The sequence below is a fragment of the Vidua macroura genome, chromosome 3, assembly GCF_024509145.1.
Source record: "Vidua macroura isolate BioBank_ID:100142 chromosome 3, ASM2450914v1, whole genome shotgun sequence".
In the NCBI taxonomy this organism is placed as follows: Eukaryota; Metazoa; Chordata; class Aves; order Passeriformes; family Viduidae; genus Vidua; species Vidua macroura.
Window position 1 is genome coordinate 22,720,612 of NC_071573.1, and position 20,299 is coordinate 22,740,910.

The 20,299-nt window shown below is 44.3% G+C and overlaps 4 protein-coding genes across 18 annotated transcripts in view; 1 reads left to right on the forward strand and 3 right to left on the reverse strand.

The window, feature by feature from the left end:
• The first annotated feature begins 23 nt into the window (after nucleotides 1–23).
• Nucleotides 24–1,147, forward strand: LOC128804578 (profilin-3-like). The gene is given in 3 exon segments (XM_053972446.1): nucleotides 24–890; nucleotides 893–980; nucleotides 982–1,147. Coding segments are annotated over 3 exon segments (438 nt in total). The 5' UTR covers nucleotides 24–598; the 3' UTR covers nucleotides 1,040–1,147.
• A 3,122-nt stretch (nucleotides 1,148–4,269) lies between these two features.
• Nucleotides 4,270–9,269, reverse strand: LOC128805032 (uncharacterized). 10 transcript variants are annotated; one of them, XM_053973461.1, is made up of 6 exons: nucleotides 7,974–9,266; nucleotides 7,824–7,844; nucleotides 6,842–7,735; nucleotides 6,589–6,745; nucleotides 5,639–6,125; nucleotides 5,190–5,358 (listed from the first exon to the last, which is right to left on the reverse strand). In XM_053973461.1, exons 3-6 carry the CDS (start codon nucleotides 6,916–6,918, stop codon nucleotides 5,198–5,200), a joined length of 882 nt encoding a protein of 293 aa, XP_053829436.1. In that variant the 5' UTR covers nucleotides 6,919–7,735; nucleotides 7,824–7,844; nucleotides 7,974–9,266; the 3' UTR covers nucleotides 5,190–5,197. The 10 variants fall into 10 exon arrangements, 9 of the variants coding, with proteins under 9 accessions (XP_053829440.1, XP_053829436.1, XP_053829434.1 ...); XM_053973459.1 differs by having other exon boundaries at nucleotides 6,842–7,555; nucleotides 7,776–7,844; XM_053973460.1 differs by having other exon boundaries at nucleotides 6,842–7,092; nucleotides 7,441–7,844.
• An 81-nt stretch (nucleotides 9,270–9,350) lies between these two features.
• On the reverse strand, nucleotides 9,351–14,014 carry C3H1orf115 (chromosome 3 C1orf115 homolog). The gene is made up of 2 exons (XM_053973494.1): nucleotides 13,247–14,014; nucleotides 9,351–10,865 (listed from the first exon to the last, which is right to left on the reverse strand). The coding sequence occupies exons 1-2, from the start codon at nucleotides 13,781–13,783 to the stop codon at nucleotides 10,746–10,748; spliced, it is 657 nt and encodes a 218-aa protein (XP_053829469.1). The 5' UTR covers nucleotides 13,784–14,014; the 3' UTR covers nucleotides 9,351–10,745.
• Nucleotides 14,015–16,341: 2,327 nt separating this feature from the next.
• MARK1 (microtubule affinity regulating kinase 1) overlaps nucleotides 16,342–20,299 on the reverse strand; it is a 56,435-nt gene continuing 52,477 nt past the window's right edge. For all 6 annotated transcript variants that reach the window (XM_053973361.1, XM_053973363.1, XM_053973360.1 and 3 more), the window contains one exon: nucleotides 16,342–18,431. In XM_053973361.1, coding sequence (XP_053829336.1) covers nucleotides 18,077–18,431 — 355 coding nt within the window. In that variant the 3' untranslated portion in view covers nucleotides 16,342–18,076. The remainder of the gene's footprint in view (nucleotides 18,432–20,299) is intronic.

Here is a 20,299-nt window from a genome sequence, read left to right on the forward strand (position 1 = left end):
GTGCGGCCCGGCCCGGCCCCCTCACACCGCCCCTCACACCGCCCCGGCCCCGTCCGGCCTTCCGGGCCCGCAACCTGCCCGGCGCTGCTGCGGGCCCGGAGCCGCGACCTTCGGTGCGAGAAAGGGGGCGGCGCAGCGGGGCAAATACACGGCTGAGCGTCCGGCTTGGCAAGCACCGGTGAATGATGTGTTCCGTCTGATATCCGTGCTTTTAGTGGAAGCAGCGCTACAGGAAGTGTGGGCCGTGTGGGAATACACAAGTGCGTCAAATTCATGCGTTGGGTTTGGCTCGGGGAAGAGGGGAACAGGTGGATGGAGGCATGGAGGGCAGCAAATGGGGTGTCCAGTGCTGTTCGGCTGCCTTGTGACATCTGCACACCCCAGCTGCCTGGTGCCAAACTCCTGAGACCCTTTCCGAGAGCTTCCTGTTTGTTGGCAGGGTCCCAGGGAAGTTGCTTTGTGGGATACCCAGTTGCAAGGCAAATGTGGCATCAAATAAAGGCTGGAGTGGCAAATGTCACTGTTGCCACAGGTCTGTTCTCACAGGCAAAGCAAGAGCTTTGGGATTTGATGGCCAAACTCACAAACTGAAATTTTTATGATAAGTGTGCTGAGAGCAAAGTCCCAGAATGCAGAAGATGGGGAAGCTCAGTGTTGGGCATTTCTGGGAGATTCAGACAGCCCAGCCTCAATGGATTACTGGAAGTACTCCATCAGCAGCATCCTGGTGGAGAGGGACATTGAAGATGAGGCTGTTGTGAACCTTTTTGATAATGGGTACGTACAGGCCAGGAGAGTTCCTCACGTTGACCTCAAGAATCACTTGATCACAGACCAGGATCGGAAAATGTTCCTGTCAGTGGGAATCACCGTAAATTGTAAAAAGTATGGGGGATTTGTGAAAATCTGGTGGATGAAGACAACGTGATGGATGTCAGAAGCAAAGGCAGTGACAGCAGATCTATCCCTACTGGCATGACCCCAAAACCTGATCTTCCTCATGGGCAAGAAGGGAGTTCACAGAGAAGTCCTTAATTGAAAGGACCAGGATATGACCGTGAGCAGGAAATCAAGACACAAATAATGCAAAAGAGACAGACAGCTGCCTGAGCACAGAGAAGGGAATTAAACCTGATTTTGTTGCAAATATCTTTGCCTGCTTCTTTCAGATGAGGGGTACTGGGCAGGCAGCAGTGCTGGGACACCAACAGTCCACCTGAGTAGGTGTGGTACAGAAGGGAATAATGTGTACATTCCTCATCAGGATGCTCTGAATTACTTTTGTGGTTTCCCAGCCATTTTGGGTAGTTGCTCCTTGTTATTCACATTTTACCAGTTGATATTGGGGTAAAGGTCCCTGGCAACATTAGCTTTGTGAAAGTACAAGAAGGAGGGAAGTGCCTTTGCCCTCTGGTTCACCCCTTTGCTGTTTAAACCATGCTCTGATTCCAGTCATGGGTTTGGGACCTTTCCCCTTCTACAAGTACACCACAACATGAAAGATAAACAGAACTTGTGTTTATTTTGAATCTGCCCCCTGAACAAACCCAGAACAGTTCTGGAGATTAACTACTGATCAGTAGAGCCTTATGCTGCTGTTGGATTGTGTGGGGGACATGCAGAGACAGCCTGCTGCCTGCTCACCTTCCATGTCACTTGAAACCCCTTCTTATGCTACTTTACTGGGACACCCTGTCCTCCATATCCCTGGGATCCCCACATTGCTCCAGGTAAATCATAGGTGTGAAACTGCTTAGTCTGGTAAAACCAGACCTGCCCCACCACCTTCAAATCATTGACCCACTGAGTAAAAAATGATTACTTGTGATTGCCTTTATGACTCCTCCACAAACACAAGAGAGGAGCTGACCCCGCTGAGTGGACTGAGAGCCCTTGCACTCTTTGGTAACCATTAATTTTCTGATTTAACATGGAGTCTATATTTTGTTGAATTTAATTGAATTCACACAGAGATCTTTAATCTGCACCTGCATCCACATGAGCAGAAAAATGCTATAAGGGGAACCAGGCATCTTATGTGTTAGCAAATGTTCAACAGAACTGCAGCAACTGTCTCATGTCTGCTAAGCAATGCTTGCAAGCAGGAACCAAAATATATTAACATAAGTACTAAAGAGATAAAAACACTAACTGGTTTTAGAATTTAACTAGGAAAGCAATGCATCATGTGAAGTAAGTGAAAAAACCAAACAAACTACTATATATGCTGGCCACTCCTGACAAACATTAATGCTTATTTTCACGAGCTTAAGGCAAAAATGAGTAACTAACTCCTGTGGTTTCTTGAGCACAGTATTCTCCACTGTGCAAACTGCAAAGTGCAGAACAAATTTGCTCTCCGAATTTCTGCCTATGAGGTATCAAAATAACAGAATTTAACAGAACTTTGAGATAATTTTTTCTGGAAAAAAAAAAAATAAAGGGTGATTTACTGCTTGCTAGCTTCTTCTGGGTGCCAGAGAAAATAGGTCTGAAGCACATATATACTCTACCAGCATGAGAATTTGGAGAAGTAGAGACCTTGATGGTTGTGAAAAGCTACAGCTCCTTCCTAGCTGCACATTACAGGCAGCACAGTGATGTACAGAACCAGATTCTTTTAGTTGGTATTACTTTTTAACTGAATTCAGAAATAGCTCACATTAGCTAACAATTGGGTATTAATTTAGAGAAAAAACATTTTTAAATCCAAGAAGGACCTTAAGCTTTCATTCCCTACATCTACTGACCCAAGAAGCCTAAGGAGATTTTATTTAGACCAGCCCTTCTGTTACATTCAGCCCTAACTTTTCTTGAAGAGTATGGTGAGAAGGAGCTTAAAGAAATAACAGAAGGCAGCAGCATCTGTATTATCTCTCTTCTCCTGCTATGAAACAAGGGACACAAAATCAGAAATAGCTGCAGACAGCACAATTGTGGCTAAATGTTTCAGGTCTGAGTCTGCAGGCTTTGAGGAAAGCCCTCTTCACCCACGCACCAGGTATCTCCCAAACAGCCTCCAGTAAACAGCCTGACCAGCAGGTTTGTTTCATCCTCCATCCCAGGCACACTGGTGCTTACCTAGGAGCCATCAGCTTCTTGTACTCTTAAGCAATGTGAATAGAGCCACTCAGACAAAATAGGTACTGGTTTTGTTGCAATCCAAACACAGCCTCTTGTGTGACAGAGCTGTTTGTTGTAGCCAGAGCAGGCACAGTATTCCTGCCCTTAAAAGCAAATAACCATGTTTTCAATTTAACATAACATCATCAAAGTTCGGGACAGTTGTGCTGACATTCTCTGCACCAGGGTCTTCCCTTGTTTCAGGCTTCCTTAAAATGTGTCTGATCACATGAAAAATTCACAGTGTCAGTCTTGCAGCAAACTGGGGCTGGGCTCCCTCAGTCACGAAAGTGGATGATGCTGACATATCTTTAAAAAGCATGGTGTTAACTCAGTAGCACAAGACAAATTTTCAGGTAAGAAAAAAAACTTATGGAGAACGTAAAAGGCATATCTGCCTTCAAATGTAGTGGGATATTTGAGATAATTCTAGAGACAAACCTAGATACTCTTGTAGCAGCAGCTCAATCAGAGGCCTAAGATGAATGATGAGGAAAGAGTTGAACAATTTTACTTGTTTCTTGTTTCTTTACTTGTTACCAAACAGCTGGGGATCTTCTAGGTCTTCAATATGTACACAGTGCTGTACTTTGGAAAGATATATATTACCACATTGAGGGGAGAGGTTTGAATGGACATTATGAAAAAAAACAGTGACAAAGACAGCAAAATGCTGGCCTCAATTACATGTCATTGTGTTAGGTTGGAACTAAATGTAGCCTGGGCTTGTCTCAGTAAAGGAATTAAATGCACACACCAGGGATATGGCAATTATTTTTTCAGTGACTTTCTGATAATTCAGCAAAAGGCAGGGATGAGGGGATAACATGGCCAAGTATTGATTTCAACAATCAGCCAAGTGCTGATTTCAACAAGATGTGATAAAAATCACATTATACTCACACACACAAAAAATATATCCTTTTTCCAAAGTTAGAACAAACAATAATTTCAAAAAATCCTTTCACAGAGAGGAGGAGAGGATAAAAGCATTGCTGTTTTCTCTTAAAATCTTGAAGGAAATCAGAGTTCAGTGAGTCATGCACTAGAAATGAGCTCATTGAAATTCATGTGGGGAAAAATCTCAGACAAGAAATTGGCAATGATAGAGTCATAAATAGAGTCATTAATGATAGATGCCTTTTAATGAAGCCAGAGCAAACAAATAAAAGGATCTCTCTTTTTTGATGAGGTTTTTCCTATACAGAGAATTATTTATACCCAAAACCTGGGCTGGTTGATCGGCTACTTTGGTAACTATCAGCTGTCATTCCAGACATATAGGAAGATTAATTAAAAAGTATCTTTTTCTTCCAGTCAAAAGCTAAACTTCAGTCTCTCTAAATGCATCAGGACAACACAGAAATTGTTTTTCCTGGCAAATGTTTGGCCCAGTATTAACTAACAGAGGCTGTTAACATTATGAGTTCTCCTAGTGTTCTGTAAATGTTATTTTCCATCTGAATATAACATCCATCGGCAGCTTCAGGAGTCTTCAGGGTAGAGCTGTGTGTCACCTGGGAGAGCAGGTAAGGACCAAAGGAGAGGCTTTGAGGGGACCAGGGCATTTGTTCTGCAGCACAAACATTAACACTTCTGCAGCTCTGGTTTGTCAGCCATCACAGGGCAGGATGGGATTCACCAAGGACAGGAAAGTCCCCACCCTAATTCAGCCACAGCTGAAAAAACAATCTGATGCTAGTTCAGTGTCCCAGGAAAGAAAGGAGCAAAGAATCCTTTAAGGGCAGCAGAAACAGGGGAATACAGAAAGCTTAAGGAGGCAACTACGTGTGGTTTGCTGGAGCTGGGGTCCAAGGCACTCCTGGGGGGGGTGGGTCTCATTCCAGTCTGCCAACCTCCTGTTCAAAATTACACATCCTCTTGTAGGCAGCTGTCATCTCTCCAGAAAAAGATGAGATTTAGAAACAAGAAGTGGCCATGGCTCATCCGCTCACCTCCAGTGAATCTTCCTTAAGGAATGTTTTTGAGATGCAGCAAGAACTTCAAGGCAAAGTGCAATGCATTTTTAGGTGTTGAAGGGAAAAAAAAAAAAAACTACACAAAAACAATGTTCCTATGGCTTTACATTTGAAACACTTGGACAGAGGAGGCTCAGGATTCCACTGGATAGGAAACACCGGTGTACAGAGATGCACATTACACTGCTGAGACCCCACATCCTGAGGATGGCTCTGGACAAACACGGAGGCCAGCCTAGGGAAAGGCAGGAAATCCCTGCAGGAGATGAGGCAGAACAACAGGGCAGGCTGGAAATCTGTGGGTTTTTTCCCAGGAGATGGCAGTAAAGGACAATCGCCTTTCAGCCAGCGGAACGCAGGGAAGTGGAAGCAGTGGTGGAAGCTGAGCTGCTCCTCAGCTTCGCTGCCACCCTCGGCAGCCGCTCCTTGTTACCAGGAGCAAAGCTTTATTCTTCGCGTCAGTGCTTCTAGCAAGGGTGAGGAGCTCAGTCTTCTACATTTCCATACAGTAGGTAAATTAAAAGCTTTCTGCTTACCATGGCAGGATCCCACTCTCAGCCTCATCCAGACTGGAAGAAGCCCAGGAGGTCTCTCCTCCAGCCTCCCGCTCACAGCAGGGTGAATGCTGCATTCGCATTGGGCTGCTTCCCACTTCGTACAGTCGTGCCTTGAGACACTCCACAGACAGACTTCAGCCTCCTGAAGTAACCTCTTCTTATGCTTAATGATCATATTACTGCTTTCCCTGACTTGGCTGAAAACTCCCCAGTTTGGATTTATGACCATGACCTCTTGCTGTCTGGCTCCTTCAGTAAGGAGCCCAGCCCCATCTTGTTGGAAACCCTTTCTTACGTATTGAAAAGTTGTTGTCAAGTTTCTCCTAAGTCTTCCCTCCTCCAGCTGAATGTCCAGAGCCCTGTGTCTCTCCTCATGCACCTTGCAGGATTCAGGAAAGTGCACCACCCTCTCTGAGCCCAGTCTAGACTTCACCCCAAAACAGGCCTGGCAGATTAATACTACTTCCTGAAAGGAGAAGAAAAGGAAGGATTTTATTCCTTTACTTTCTCTTAATTTAATTATCTCCATTAATCTACAAGTTCTTCAGGCTCTCTGCTTTTCCTTGTGTTATAAATGAAAAATGATCCAGCCGAATTAAAAAAATAAAAATAATTCATTTTAGCAATAGGGATCTAATTTAGCCAGCCACAAGGAAAAGGACAGTGCCGAGCCCGGGATCGGCGCTGGGTGCAAGACACAGAGATCAGCCTCAGCAGAGGTTTCACTCTATGCTCCCACACCACCATCCTGGTACAAGCGATTTGTATAGGGAAAATTTTGCCTGAAGCCAGGATTTCGGCATTGAGTCCTTTGTTTCATTCAGAGTCCCATAAGTTGATAAGATTTCCTTCTCGGCGACAAGGCAGAACAATTCGAAGTCTGGAGTTGTTGAAACCCTTGATGAAATTTATGGGAACACGGTATTCACCTGTATCAGCCCGGGGGATGTTCCTGATGTCCATCTCGGGTCGTTCACGCGATGATCAGCGCCTGGGTGTCTCCATATCGCTTCAGATAAGGCCCATCTCCTGGCGAGCCACATCCTTTTGCTTGTAAATCGGGTTTCAACATCCACCTGGTTTTGCCTGAGAAAGGGGGGAGGGCTTCTAATGCAAAAGGGTATATTCTAACAACTATTTAATATTATATATATATCATGCTAAAAATGGCGCGAATTATACCTGTTACATATAACACTTGAAGAAAAAGGGATTTCCAAAGCACACTCTGTACAGGTAACTGCAGCAACTTTGTGCATATTTTAGGATCAGTTTTGTCTCAGAAGAGGCCAGTGTTCAGCTAACAAGGGACTCGGGATACAGAAAAAGAGACAACTGGTTTTACTGCCCCCCAAAACAAAACCTGCCCCTTTCCCAGTCTTACAGACAGGCAGAGGTCAGAAAGGACATTCATTCCTGAAGTGATCTGTGACCTGGGAGGGGCAAAGATCTGGAATTGCCAAAGTGCTGTGGCATGGTACAGCTCCCCTCAATCGCTGCACTTCCAAAGCAAGCTGTGCAAGAGTGCTTCTTTACAGGACAAAGGACAATAGCTCTGAGTCCTCTGCCATTTCCTCAGAGCGTGTATGGTAAGCCAGAGGAGTAATTACTCTGGCAAAACCAGCAGAAATATGCTTTATTCTGCTCTGTGACTCATTGGACAGTTGCCAGGAATAGCTAGGAATTTAAAGTAAAAGTGACTTGCCAAGCTGTCTGGTAAGTGGAGTTTGTTTCTGAGAAAAGCATGGACAAGTTCACCATGTACTTCTTGCCACTCTTACATGTATTCAGCTTCCTGAACGTATTTATCCTGCCATTTGTTATGAAGCACAGTGAAAGGTGTATGGAAAGATGAAGGGAACCAGATAGGCCAGCATCACACCACTGAAGACAAACCTGGCAAATGAAACAATGGATAGAGGTTTCATGCAAGGGGCTGAAGAGAGGAACATATTTTGTCCAGCTCAAACATCAAATCAAACCTTCTCGTGTATTCATCATGGTATCCACTGCATCCCACATTGTTATGAGCGAGTCAAACATCTGTTTTGTTCCTCAGAGGCACTAGGAATTCAGCTGCAGACAAGCCTATTTTAATAAAAAAGCCTGTGTGCACCTGTGGGTTGAAAGCTGTCCCTGCTGGGGTGGCTTCTCCAAGGATCACCTTGCCAAGAATACGCAACATCTGTGCAGAAGCCAAGATTCAGTCCCAGACTGCCCTCATGGCTTGGCACCTGCCAGGGCTGGGAACCCAGGCTCTTCCCCAGTCCCAACCTCCTCCCCATCACCAACGTCTTGCTCTCCCTCATCTCACGTGCAGGCTTCCAGCATGGCAGTTCTGCTTCTGATGGAGGCTGCCCATTTTGTTGGCTGAGCAGATGACCTGCCAACCTGCGCTGAGAGGGTCAGGGAACATTTCCTCATCTCTCATGTCACCGAGACAACACTTAGCAACAGAGCTGCAGGACCTGCCCTGTTCCACCTGCTTGCATCACAGCTAAGCCAGACCTGGCCCAACAGAGATGCTGCCATGACTGACAGGAAGTACAGCCCTCTGTCATCCACCCAGCTGAGAAATGAACCTCACCCTCTGGATTCAGATTTTCTAAGCACTGCTTCCTGAGCTGGGCTAATGAAGAGAGTAGCAAACCCTGAGGCCAAGGCTTGGCCTCACAAGTTCCCTTCAGGAGCTGAGGAGTGAATCACTGCTCAAGGAGAACTGATAAGCAGCACTAATTGGTAACCTCAGTGAGAACCATCAGTTCATTTTGCAGAAGGAAAATGAATCATTAGCTGGCTTAGTGCAGCAGCACAGGTTACAGCTTTCTTTCTCTCTCCTCTTTGTTTTTGGTCTATTTTAGAAACATTGGCCAGCCAAAGTTGACTCACCAATATGCCCGAGGCTTTTCTTTTCTCAGACTCACACAGAAGCACCATGTACATGTCATTCAGGTTCTGTATGGATAGTAACCAGGTAATCCCTTAAAGTTGCACCAGGCTGGATGTCAGCAGGCAAAAGTCCATTGTGCTGAGCAGTTCAGGAGCTAAGGTTCATGTTTACCTGTGTAGAAGGTCTGAATGGGTTGGACTCTGTGTGTTGCAATGAGGGATCAGCCTTACTAGTCAGGGGACATACAGACAAATAGATGGGACACTCACTCCACACAGAAAAATGGAGACACAAATCTCTTCCTGCACGGCTTTAGTAATTTGAAAAAAAGTCTAATGGTTTATACTGTAAGAGCACTGTGAAACAGGGAGTCATGTAACAAAATCTGAAGTTAATCCCAAACTCCACAGGCTGGTGTGGCATGTGGGTGTTAGGACAGCCCTGTTCTTACTGCATTATCAACAGCCCTATGGCATGTTGGTGGGGCAAATAGGAGGGACAGGTCTGTCCCCACAAAAAAGCTCAAGAGAAACAACTGAAGGTATGAAATCAATGAGCAAAATCCCTTTGTGGCTATTCCAGCTTTTGCAACCTTAGATCCTCTGCAGCCTCATCTCCACACCTTGCTGTTCCTGAGCATTTCTACATGGTCTGGGCTACAATCATGTCCTACCAGGGCCAGGAGGCCACAGGCAAAACAACGTGGGGAAGTTTACACTGCAGCTTCCCCTCACTGGCTGGGCTGCTGCTGAGAAACTCCTCCTCTGTGCGCTTACTTATGTGTGTAGGTAAAAACAGACATGGATCTCGTGGCTTTTATTTACAGTCTAGTTAGAAAAGAGCATAACACCCTGCCCCACCCCCGCATCTGATTCATTTGCTGCATTTAAAAGAAATACGGTGTGGTTTGCCAAGACATACAAACTCCTTTGTTCAGAAAAGGCAAAGAAAACAAGTGAACAGCATTTTTTTTTTTCAGTTAAGTCAACTCCTTAATTACAAAAACACCATCAAAACTAGAAAGATATATAATACCAAGAAAGTGCTAGCAGGGAAGTAATTTATGACTACCACAAAAGACTGACAGAAACAAACAAACCCCACAAAATTTTTAAGGCACATCGACCACCTTGTCCTTGTGTCATCAATATACAATTTATGTCCCTGGAGGTGTGACATAGAAGCTGCTGCATCTGCAGCACTGAGCTATCTGATATTGACATCCTCTGTTTACAGCTTCCAGGTGCAGAAATGATGATGGAGCTGGCAGGTTATTTGGCCCTGTTCTCATACATCACACTTGTACATTCTTATACCAAACACTGTATGTATATTTTTTTCCTCAGATGCAGCTGGCAATTAATTGTTTTTCCCCTGGTGAACACCACAGAATTAGGCGTAAAATGGCCCAGCTTCCAGAATCAGGTATATCATACATAAACTCTGTTCCTAGTAAAAAAATATATGCAGATTTCACAGTAGCAGAGGAAAAGTTTAAAATGTTAATCATAGTGAGTCTTTAATCCCCCAAAATCACAAATACACACCTCATTTTGTTTCTGTATTTTTACATCTTTCTCATGATTATTTAAAGGCTCATTATGTCCAGGGTTTGAAATGAACAACTATGATGCAGCAAAGCTCTCCATGTCTCAGGCCACATTCCATTTATGTCCAAGTATATTTTTAAGTACACTCATAAACTTAACCCTTTCAGGTAAAAAAATACACCAAACTCAGAATCTCAGAAAACCAAAGACTTTCCTAATCCTCTGTCATCTGTTTCCTCCACTTCTTTGACATTTCCTCTCACTACCCAAACTCATCTCCATCTCCCCAGCTGCTCACCCATCCTCTGTTTTCCTTCATTTCTCTCTCCCTCAACTACTTGCTTTTCCATCCATCCTTGGCTTCCTTCCACACAGCAGGAAGCTCTGGAAAACCAACTCATGCCCGAAAACAAACTTCAGTTCAATTATTCAAAGATGATTTTCTCATCCTTACACTTCTTTGACCCGATCTGATTTTACAAAGCACTGGAATTTTTTTTCAGAGAAGAGCACTCAGTTTTGGAAAGGGTTTGGTGCAGGGGCTCAGGGCTTGGTCCAAGAGGTTTTTCAGATCCAGGTCTCAAGTTTAATCCTGAGAAAACAGCAATGGCCTCGTGTCCTCTCCCATGGGGCACAGGGAGCTGTGCTAGCGGACGAAGGATGCCACATGTGCTGACACTCCAAAGGGAGCAGAATAGGCTGCTGCTAATCCTTGCAGGCCGACCACCAAGTAGTGACAACCCTTCTGCAGAACCTTCCCGACATTCTGGGGAGAGAGATGAGAAAAAGGGATTAAAAAAAGACAAGGTGAAAGAAAATACCTTCACATAAAATCATTCCGACAGCCAGTGTCACAGCCCCAGAAAATGAAATTCTCCCACAGCTAACAAGGGCTGCAGAGTGGAAAAACATTTTACCATCTATTTTTATATAGGCATACACACCCACGGGGTATAGTTAAACTGAACGGATGCAGCCTCCACAGGAAGCCAGGCTTTTACATGTGATTCTATTCAAGAATAAAATTAGTTTAAATTCACCCTTGTTTGTAGAAGTACGTAATTCCCACATTACATGTTCTATGTTAGCAATTCCTAGAAGTTCATAACGTGCTAAAACTGGAGCTGAACAAGAAGGCAGTAATCACTGAGAATACTTTTATGGAAAGGTCACTGCTTTTTGTCAAAATATGATTTCTTTTGTCAAAATAAGAAAGTTTTGGTCCACATCAGTACACATTCAGGAACTCATCTATGTACTGTACTAGAGATAAACTTGCCATGGATTATTTAACTGAAAACCTTAATTTAATTTTAATTTCACTTTTGATAGTTTTTGCTTATGTGGCCGCTCTCAGCTGGGGAATTAATACAATGTAGTCAGATTTGGAGGAATATCAGAATTAATTGTTAGTAACTCCTAATGGTTGTGCAGGACTAAATTAAAGTGACCTCTTATAACAGGGAAAAAAAAGAATCTGAGTAAGTATTTTTAAATCATGAAATCCAGTCAATATCTATTATATTCTTATGATTTCTTAAAGCTGAATTACAGAGGTTGTGGCACATAAAAACCTTCAGTTGTCACGATGCTACTACACAGTTGAACTTTGCTGGTTTTACTCCCATGAAAACTTACTCAAAAGGACTTAAGATGCCAAAATAAAAAGGTGGCTCAAGCCTGGGGACAGACCCTGAGGCTGGAGGAGGAGATGCAGGGCCTTCCCTTCCCACATCCGCCCCTGACTAACTATGTCACAATGGAGTCTTCTTTCCCCCTTCCTGCCCTTCACTTACACAGACCTCACCTGTTCTTTCATGAGTTGTTCTTTATGCCAGAACCAAACTGGCAACGCTTCCCTGTGGGAATGTCATCTGACCAACACAAAAGGGAATACACAGTGCCCAAGAACTGGCCTGTGCTCTAAAGACCATTAAAGGCATCTTTATACCAACAGTACCACCAGCAAAGTGATGACCTGCTGCAACTATTCTCACAAAACTGCACCGTACAGATTAGGCCTACAGGCTTGAGACAGCTTCCTACAGCATGGGACCTGGAAAACACACACCTGGAAACGCAAAGAATCAAATTCTTTCAAATCAAATTCATCACAAAATAATGAAATATTCTGTTCGATTCTTTTTGAAATAATAGGATTTGAGAGGCAGCTCCTGACAATGTTGACATCTGTAAATTGAATTTCAAAAGTAACTTTGCCAGGCTAATGGCATTTTCTGCGTGTCAGACATAGCAAGCATATCTTTACCAAAATCATGATTTTTAATAGAATGCAGTAGAAAGTCAAGTCTCATGCTGACATCTGTAATCTCAGCAGCAGGAAAGGATTCCTGACAGCAGACAGGTTTCTCCTGCTAACACAGAAACTAGTTTTTGCTATGAACATCCAAGACATACCTGAGATGTACTTAAGTGACATGAACAAGAGAAAAAACAATAGAATTCTTCCACATGGCAGTTTTGTAACCAAAGGCACCCATCTTCCGGTGGGAGGAAAACCAAACCACCAGACTGTAGGACTTGTGACTTCCCATACAGGAAAGCAAAAGGACAATTTTGACCCAAAATTGTTGTTACAGATGAAGAACAAGCTGCTTTTTTTTTCCCCCTGTAACTCACAGCAGTGATTTCTAAGGGTCACCTTAGCCAAGGAATGTCCTGCAGTGTTGTTTACCGTTTCTTTCAGGCACTTCAGTGGAAGGGAGAAAAATGCAGGCCAATTAACTGGAAGTTTAAAGGAATAGTTTTTAAATTATGACGCCGAGGGAAACGCAGAACCAAGCGAGGCAAAGCACCCGTCACATGGATCAGCTCAGTGTCATTTTCACTTCGAACAGACAGATTTTGTGCTCTTTGATCCAGGCGACGGTCGGTGTCCGGCCCTCCCCAGCAGCACCAGCTCCTTCCCGGGCAGGTCCAGAGCAAGCCCTGACCCCACCTCGAAGTCGGGCGCTGGTCCTGAAATGCCTGCGGGATAAGGGGCATTCCAAGAGCCCCTCGGATCTCTCGGAGCCGCGGCCCCGCTGCCCTCTCGGCACCGCAGACCCCGTACCGGGGGTCCCCATGCCGAGGGTCCCCGTGTCGAGGGTCCCCGCTCCGGCCGTCCCGGGCGCGCTGTGCCCTCACCTTTCCATACTTCTTCAGGCGCTTCCCGTAGGGCCGCTTGCCGGGAGCCCGCGGCGGGCGCAGCGGCTCGTAGGAGCCGGGCAGGACGGCGAAGCGCACCTTCCTGCAGCCGGCGCCCTCCTCCTCCTCCTCCTCCTCCTCCTGCAGCGCCGCCGGCCGCGGGGCCCCCGCGCTGCCCCCGGCCCCCGCCGCCTCCTCCTCCTCGCCGGGCAGGATGGAGACCTGGTCGTCGCCGGGCCCGCGGCGGGAGAACCTGCCCCTCACCTTGGCGCCCAGCCGCGCACCCACCGTCATGGTGCCTTCAAGGCGCCAACCCGTCTGCGCCGACCTCGGGCGCTTCCTCCGCCGCAGCGCCACAGGTGTGGCCGGAGGCGGCCGCTGCCCCCTCCCCGGGGCGGGACGGCCACGGGAAGAGGCGCCCCGGCCCGGGGCAGGCGGGCGAGGGCTGGCGGTGCCCTCGGCTGCGGACCCTGGCCCCGCCGCCGCTCTGGTGCGGGAAGCCGGGAGCTGCTGTGGGAGCCCGCGACTGGAGCCCATCAGCTCAGCGGGGACAGGTGAGCGCGTATGGGGTGGCACAGCCCCGCACCGCGCCCGGGCTGCTTCGGCCTCAGCGCCGCGAGCGCCGGCGAGACCTTTGGAAGATCCTTCCGTGGCACCTCACGCACTGCCCCGGCCCACGGCAGCACCGCTGCAGAAGGTCACGCTCTTTCCCCGCCAGAGAAAAACGCCAAGCTCCTCGGACATCCCTCAGTTATAAGTGTTCCTACTAAAGCCACGGGTGAACGGCCTCTTCTGCGTCCTGAGCTGCGTTCGGCTACCTCTGGCCAAAGGGAAAGTGGCGAAGGTTCTCAGTGGCTTTTGCCCAGATGCTGGGGGAGGCTGCTAGCCCCACCTCCGCGGCTGGAGTGCTGCAGTGTAACAGCTGCCTCTCCTAAGCGGCGTTCCTCAGCTGGGGCACATCAAGAAACCCAAAATTGTACAGGGAGGATAGATACAATTTATTAAACCACTTGGTGTATTTATCAACATTTGATGTGCATATGAATGCTCTGGACACGGAGATGCAACACGGGGACAGACTAATCCTTTCGCCTGGATTTTTCTTACCGAGGAACAACCTGCATCTCCCCAAGATGTGTGTGTGATATTTGGAAAGTAAAGTGATTCACCACCTTCATAGCTTCAGAAAGCTGTGTAAAGAACAGTGGGGCCATGGAGGCCTGAAGGGTGGAAAGTGTGGGCTAAGTCTCAGGACTGTCTCTACAGGAGAAGTGCTCTATCCCAATAAATGAGAAGCTCTGAGGTAGATAATTTTTCCCTATCTTCCCAAGAGAGGCAGACCTTTCCCCATGGACTTGGTTTGTACCTCACAAATTTGCTTCCTTTTCCAGAACTCAACTACCAAAAACCTCACAGAATACATCTCTCAGCTGAAATTTAGTGTCTCCATTTGCATAGTGGCAGGGGAATCACAACATATTCTGAGATAAATAGGTCCAAGATACCCTCAGGTGTATGACACCAGATACCAAAACCTCATGTCTGAACAGTTCATGGAATTTTAGCATCATCCATTACCATATGGCATAATGACCCCACTTGGTTCCCCAGCAGTGTCATTCATTCAGTGGACCAGGAATGACTGTTTATTGTATTTTCAGTGATTTATATACATTTTGATGTTTTTAAACTGGACTGTGTGAAAAGGGATGCACTAGTTTTGGAAATATTGGTATACCTCAAAGCAAGAAATAATGCAAAAAAACCCCAACCCTGACTGCTGAACCATGCAGTAACCCCACTCTCACCCTCCACCCATCCCAAACACCCCCTAGAGATGCTGCCAACAATTACATGAGTTCAACAAATTACATGAATTCATGAGGCCTCTGACGATTCGAGGCATCCTGTCTTTACCTTGAGCTGGGAAGTTTCATGTGGTGCTTAAAACTCTTCTAAAGTTAAAGCTGTGCTGATAAAACGCCACACCAGTCCCCTCCCACATGGAAGTTGGGAACATTTGGATCTGAAATGCAGCTTATCCCACTCTTACCTAAAGGGCAACCGATACATAACAGGTCCAGCACAATGCAGCTGTTGAGGGTGCCCAGAACCAGGCACTGAGGTTGGGTAGGCACTGTCTCACTGATCCCAGACTAAGAAGACTCTGCTTGCCAATAAAACCAGAGACATTTTCAGAACTGCTTCCTTCGATCTTCCTGTCTTTCTCCTGCTGGGGCAGCAGATTTGGAAAGCCAAATGCTGCACTTGTGTCCACTTACACCTTTTGCACTCAAACTGTGTCCTTGAGGAAGCTCCAGGTATATTTGCTATGGAGAGCATGAGATGGGTCACAGCTCATCTTCCAGAAAGGCAAAAGGAGGAGGGCACAGGGTTTAGGAATCAGGGCAATTTCACAGTGCTGGCAGCCACTGGACAGTACACCATCTGCAAGCTGGCCTGATATATAAACATTAAATTAGCAGTGCCATGTTTCATGGGAAAGCTGAAGTACAATTTTTCAGCTCTGTCCTCTGGAAAAGCTGTGTGTTTTATGGAACATTGCTACATCTCTGGTTATATGGAGCAGTGAAAACCAGCGGCAATCTAGGGCAAAGTTAGCCATGGAAAAACAGTGCCTATAAAGCGGGAAGCTCTCCTAAGTACTTAATCTACTGTCTCACAGCATGACCTATATTTTTTTCCACTGAACCTTCTGAAATGGCAAAGGGTTTTGTTTCATGACCAAGTTCATACATGACCTTAGATTAGCATCACGGTTACATTACAGTTGTGTATTTTTAAGAAAAATTGACCATTTATGGACATTTATGGGCAAATTGAGCAGACACACAACCCCCTCCTCCCCAGACTGAGTTTTGGTGAATTCCTGTAAAAGCTCCTGGACATCCATTTCTCAGCAATGCTAAACCACTGGTAGTTTCTGAACAGTGCAGGACCACTGAACCCATGCAATGCTAATTCTGAATTCACACGATGCTGAAGATGGAGCCTGTGCACCTTTAAATTGTTTTGCTACGTGCAGTGATGACTGTGCTTTTATAAAGGGCAAACAACAAGTATTTTAGTATGAGAACTGTTCAAGTAAGTTTTAATAGAGTGCACCAGTGAATCAAGATGACTTGCATCAGATTTGGTTCAATGAACATCAGATAAAAAAAAAAAAGAAAAGGGGCTACAGTTCTTTCTTTCCAAACACCACCCTTTTTCTAAGGCAACAATACACGTCCATTTCCGAACATAACTGTTACATAGGAAAGCTACATCACAGTACAGTATGTAAAGTCCATCTTGGTCAAGAAGCCATTAGAGAATGGCACATTTACTACACTTACAGCTTTCTAACTTAGGGTTACAGAGTTTACCACAGCTTTTTTTTAAATTTTTATTTTTTAAAGTGACGATTTCTTAATGAACTTTCTATTCTTCACAAGAGTGTGCAGATGGGGCCCATATGTTGATATTACAGTAATTACGACATTAAATAACATTGCACAACCAACCTCTATGGTTAATTCAGTACAAAAGAACAAGTATTAAAATGTACCAGTACTAGTGGTTTTACATAGTTTATCATCATTAATTATGAAGGAAAAAAAAAAGTGGGGTTGTTTTTTTTTTTTTCTTTTCTGTAGGCAAGTGCCTAATTACAAAGCTGCACATTACAGGCATAATGATGTGGAATAAATACAAGAAATCTGGTAAAATATTAAACACAAACAGGTTACATGGGAACAAACTGTACAACCACAAAAGCATAAATCAACAATTTATCATTATAAACAATGTATGTTTAGCTGTAAAATATTATGTGGAATTGCATGTACTCTTTGGGGGCACATGTTCCAAAAGCCAAGCTAATTCCTGAGGTGGTATTATTAATTTACACAATTGGTCAACACTTCAGATTATCTTGTGCTATTAAACAGTCCCAATGTTAATAGATTTCCATAAAATGGAATTTGTAGTATTCTGAAGGCAGCAAATAAGTGATATTTTACACCAAGATATTCAAATGAAATTATTCCGGTTCTCCATTTTGGTGCTACATTTGTTAATGGGCCATGGGAATAAGCACTGGAATTTGCAGATAGAAATCACTTATGCCTGGTTTCTGTTCCCCCACAGCTCTGAGCTGGCCAAAGGCAGAACAAATTTTCTAAACTGTAAGTGCCAACACTGTAAACATATTTGTCTCTTTTTTTTTCAACTAAACACTGTCCAATAACAAGGATAAGAGCCAAAGATAAGCAGGAACAGTCTCATGTAGAACAAAAGCCAATTACTCATTGACTTTTGGTTCAACTCATGAACAGTTTTTAAATAATTAAAAATGGTCATGCTACAGTTGTGGAAACTAGTTTGTGCATTTGACTTAGGACACAAGTTTTTAAAAAACACATGGTAGAGGTAAGACTTATAAAACCCACCAAAAATGTAAATGATAGGGAAGAACTTTTCCAACTCAAAGCATCAAACATACATTTCTGTGCAGAAATCTAGACAACTATACAAGATCTGAATTTAAGCAGTCATCTTTTTATTATACAACTCTATGAACATAAAATGAACAGAATGCTCTATATACTTACCTGTACATGTGAACATAACTTCTTTAGCTACAGTTATTTAATATAGGTCATACTGGATTTAACTTTACAATTCTGAATAACTATGTATAACCTTATTGCAATAAGGGCAATTTCTACATGGGGAGTTTCACAGGCCAATCACATTAGGCGAAACCAGTACATTCAAAGTGTAGATCATGTATGAATCTTCCCTGATCCCAAAGAATTTAGGTTCTCTTTACAGCTTAAGCTCGTTTGCTATCTTGGATGCAATGTTCTTAAATGCGATAGAAGTCCCAGATATTCTCTTGAAGCGAACTCCATTGAGCGACAATCGTGGCAGTTTGCAGACTTCCATCTCCCACTGAACAAGGCTGTCTTGTCGTGCATCACCGTGGACACAGAAGAGCAAAAACCTCTCTTTTTGTTCGTAATCACAGTTATTGGCATCCAACACTTTCCGAATCTCTCTCATCATATCGTTTGGGTCCATAGAACTCGTGGTCTTCATACTCCATGTGAAGCGCAAGGAGCGTGGCTTCGAATCTTTGCTATCCTCCTTCTCTCTGTCTTTAGGCTCCCCAGAAACACTCCTGGAACAAGTGACACACAGCAAAGTCAAAACCAGAGCAGTGTAGCCGAGAGAGAGACGAGAAATACAGTTCTTGAACAGGGGTTTCTAAACTGCCATTGAGATGCCACAAGTCATGGGCAAGCTAATTCAGGGAGTGGGATGGACACTGCTGGAACAGCCCTGCCCCACACGCCTCGCGCGTGCGCTCAGCACAGCACCGTGCCACTGTAGTGGCACACAGCAAAGCAAGTTTGGAAACCCCTGCTCTACAATGTTCTGATGACAACATGTGCAATGGGAACTGCAGCAGACACACGTTACTCCATACTGCTCCAAAGAAAGTGGAATCTATGTAAAAGCATGACTGAAGTTCTGCTGATTTCATGATCTGGAGCATGCCATACACGAACAAAACTGAAGTTGAGGGACACAACCCTGAAGCAGAAATCATACTGTAAAAGCAGCAGAGGAAGAAATCCCACCCTGCAATTCACAAGTCTTTAGTTAATTCCCTCCCTTCTTTTCTGCCTTCCCCACCTTTTGTATTTGTTCAGATTTTTGACCTCTCTCTGTGTCGAAAGACCTTATAATAACATGTTTTATTTTAACTGATGAGGCAAATTTTGGACTGTAATTTAGTTGTGAACAGCCTGTTGGTCACCATTTGAGTATATGGCCAGCAGCTTTTACAAGTAAGAAACAGTGACGTGTATTTTACAAATACAGACAAACTATTTTATTTGATAAAGGACAAAATTGCAAGGGAGCAATTTCCAATTAATGCTCTTAGTCTGATGCTTCCTTATCAAATAGATTACTTGTTCCATTGCAGAAAACATTTTGAGAGCCAGCACTAATTATTTTAAAGTAATTCCACAGTCAGCTGTTATCTGCTTTTGCCCCAGGTATTTCTGATGCTGATGCCTCCCCATCCATCACTGGGGAAAGGTGCTGCTCTCATTTCAAGTCTATAAACTGTCATCATGATTCAGAGAGGAGTCAAAACAAGCAGTTTTAATTCAACTTTGTGTGATCCCCAGAGAACCACATTGAAATTAAGAGACAGAGCAGGGATAAGATCTCAAATGACTTTTTTTTAGCCCAAAACAGACACTGTAGGATGACAAAAAGCAGAGAAAGCTAGAGAATGAAAGCAAGAGCTGAAAGCAACTTTACACTTAATTTGAACACTCAGTCTCTTTTCCCTTTCCATGACCAAGAATTTTACAGCTAAGAGACTCTGAATTGAAAAGGGCTAACTTAGATAAATGCATTGTGTATTATATACAGTGTATCTGGGTAAGAATGTGCTGTTTATTTTTTTTTTATTGGAGGCTTTCTGTTTTGAAAACTAAATTAATACTTTCTGTAAGTGACCAGTTTAGAATGAATGCAAACTACAATGCCTGTTCATTAGAAAGCAGAAAAATAAAGAGATATGCACTGTGCTTAAGCACACCAAAAGCTGAAACATGGCAAAAGAGCAGATATACTGGAAAAATGAGCATATGAAGGAATGTTTTATTGCTAACAAAGCATCTATAGATTTGTGTACAGTAGTTGCCACGGAAATTCAGTATTTGGCAGTCACCAACCCTTCTGACTGAATGTCACTTGCTTTGCTTCTCAGAGCAAGTGACATTCATTTCTCAGGGACTATAAGGTGTTTACTTATGGCAAGCAGCAGTTTTAGTAATGAGCAGAGTATGTAACTATAGTAAAAATTTAATAGATACATATATACACACAGACACACAAAGTGTTTACACTGTCCACTGAAACCAAAAGTAAACACCGTTAAATATTTGTAAGTCAAATCATGATTCTAAGAGCCTAAAGGATTGCTTAACTCCTGTAGGGGGTGTTATTATTCAAAGGAATATGCTT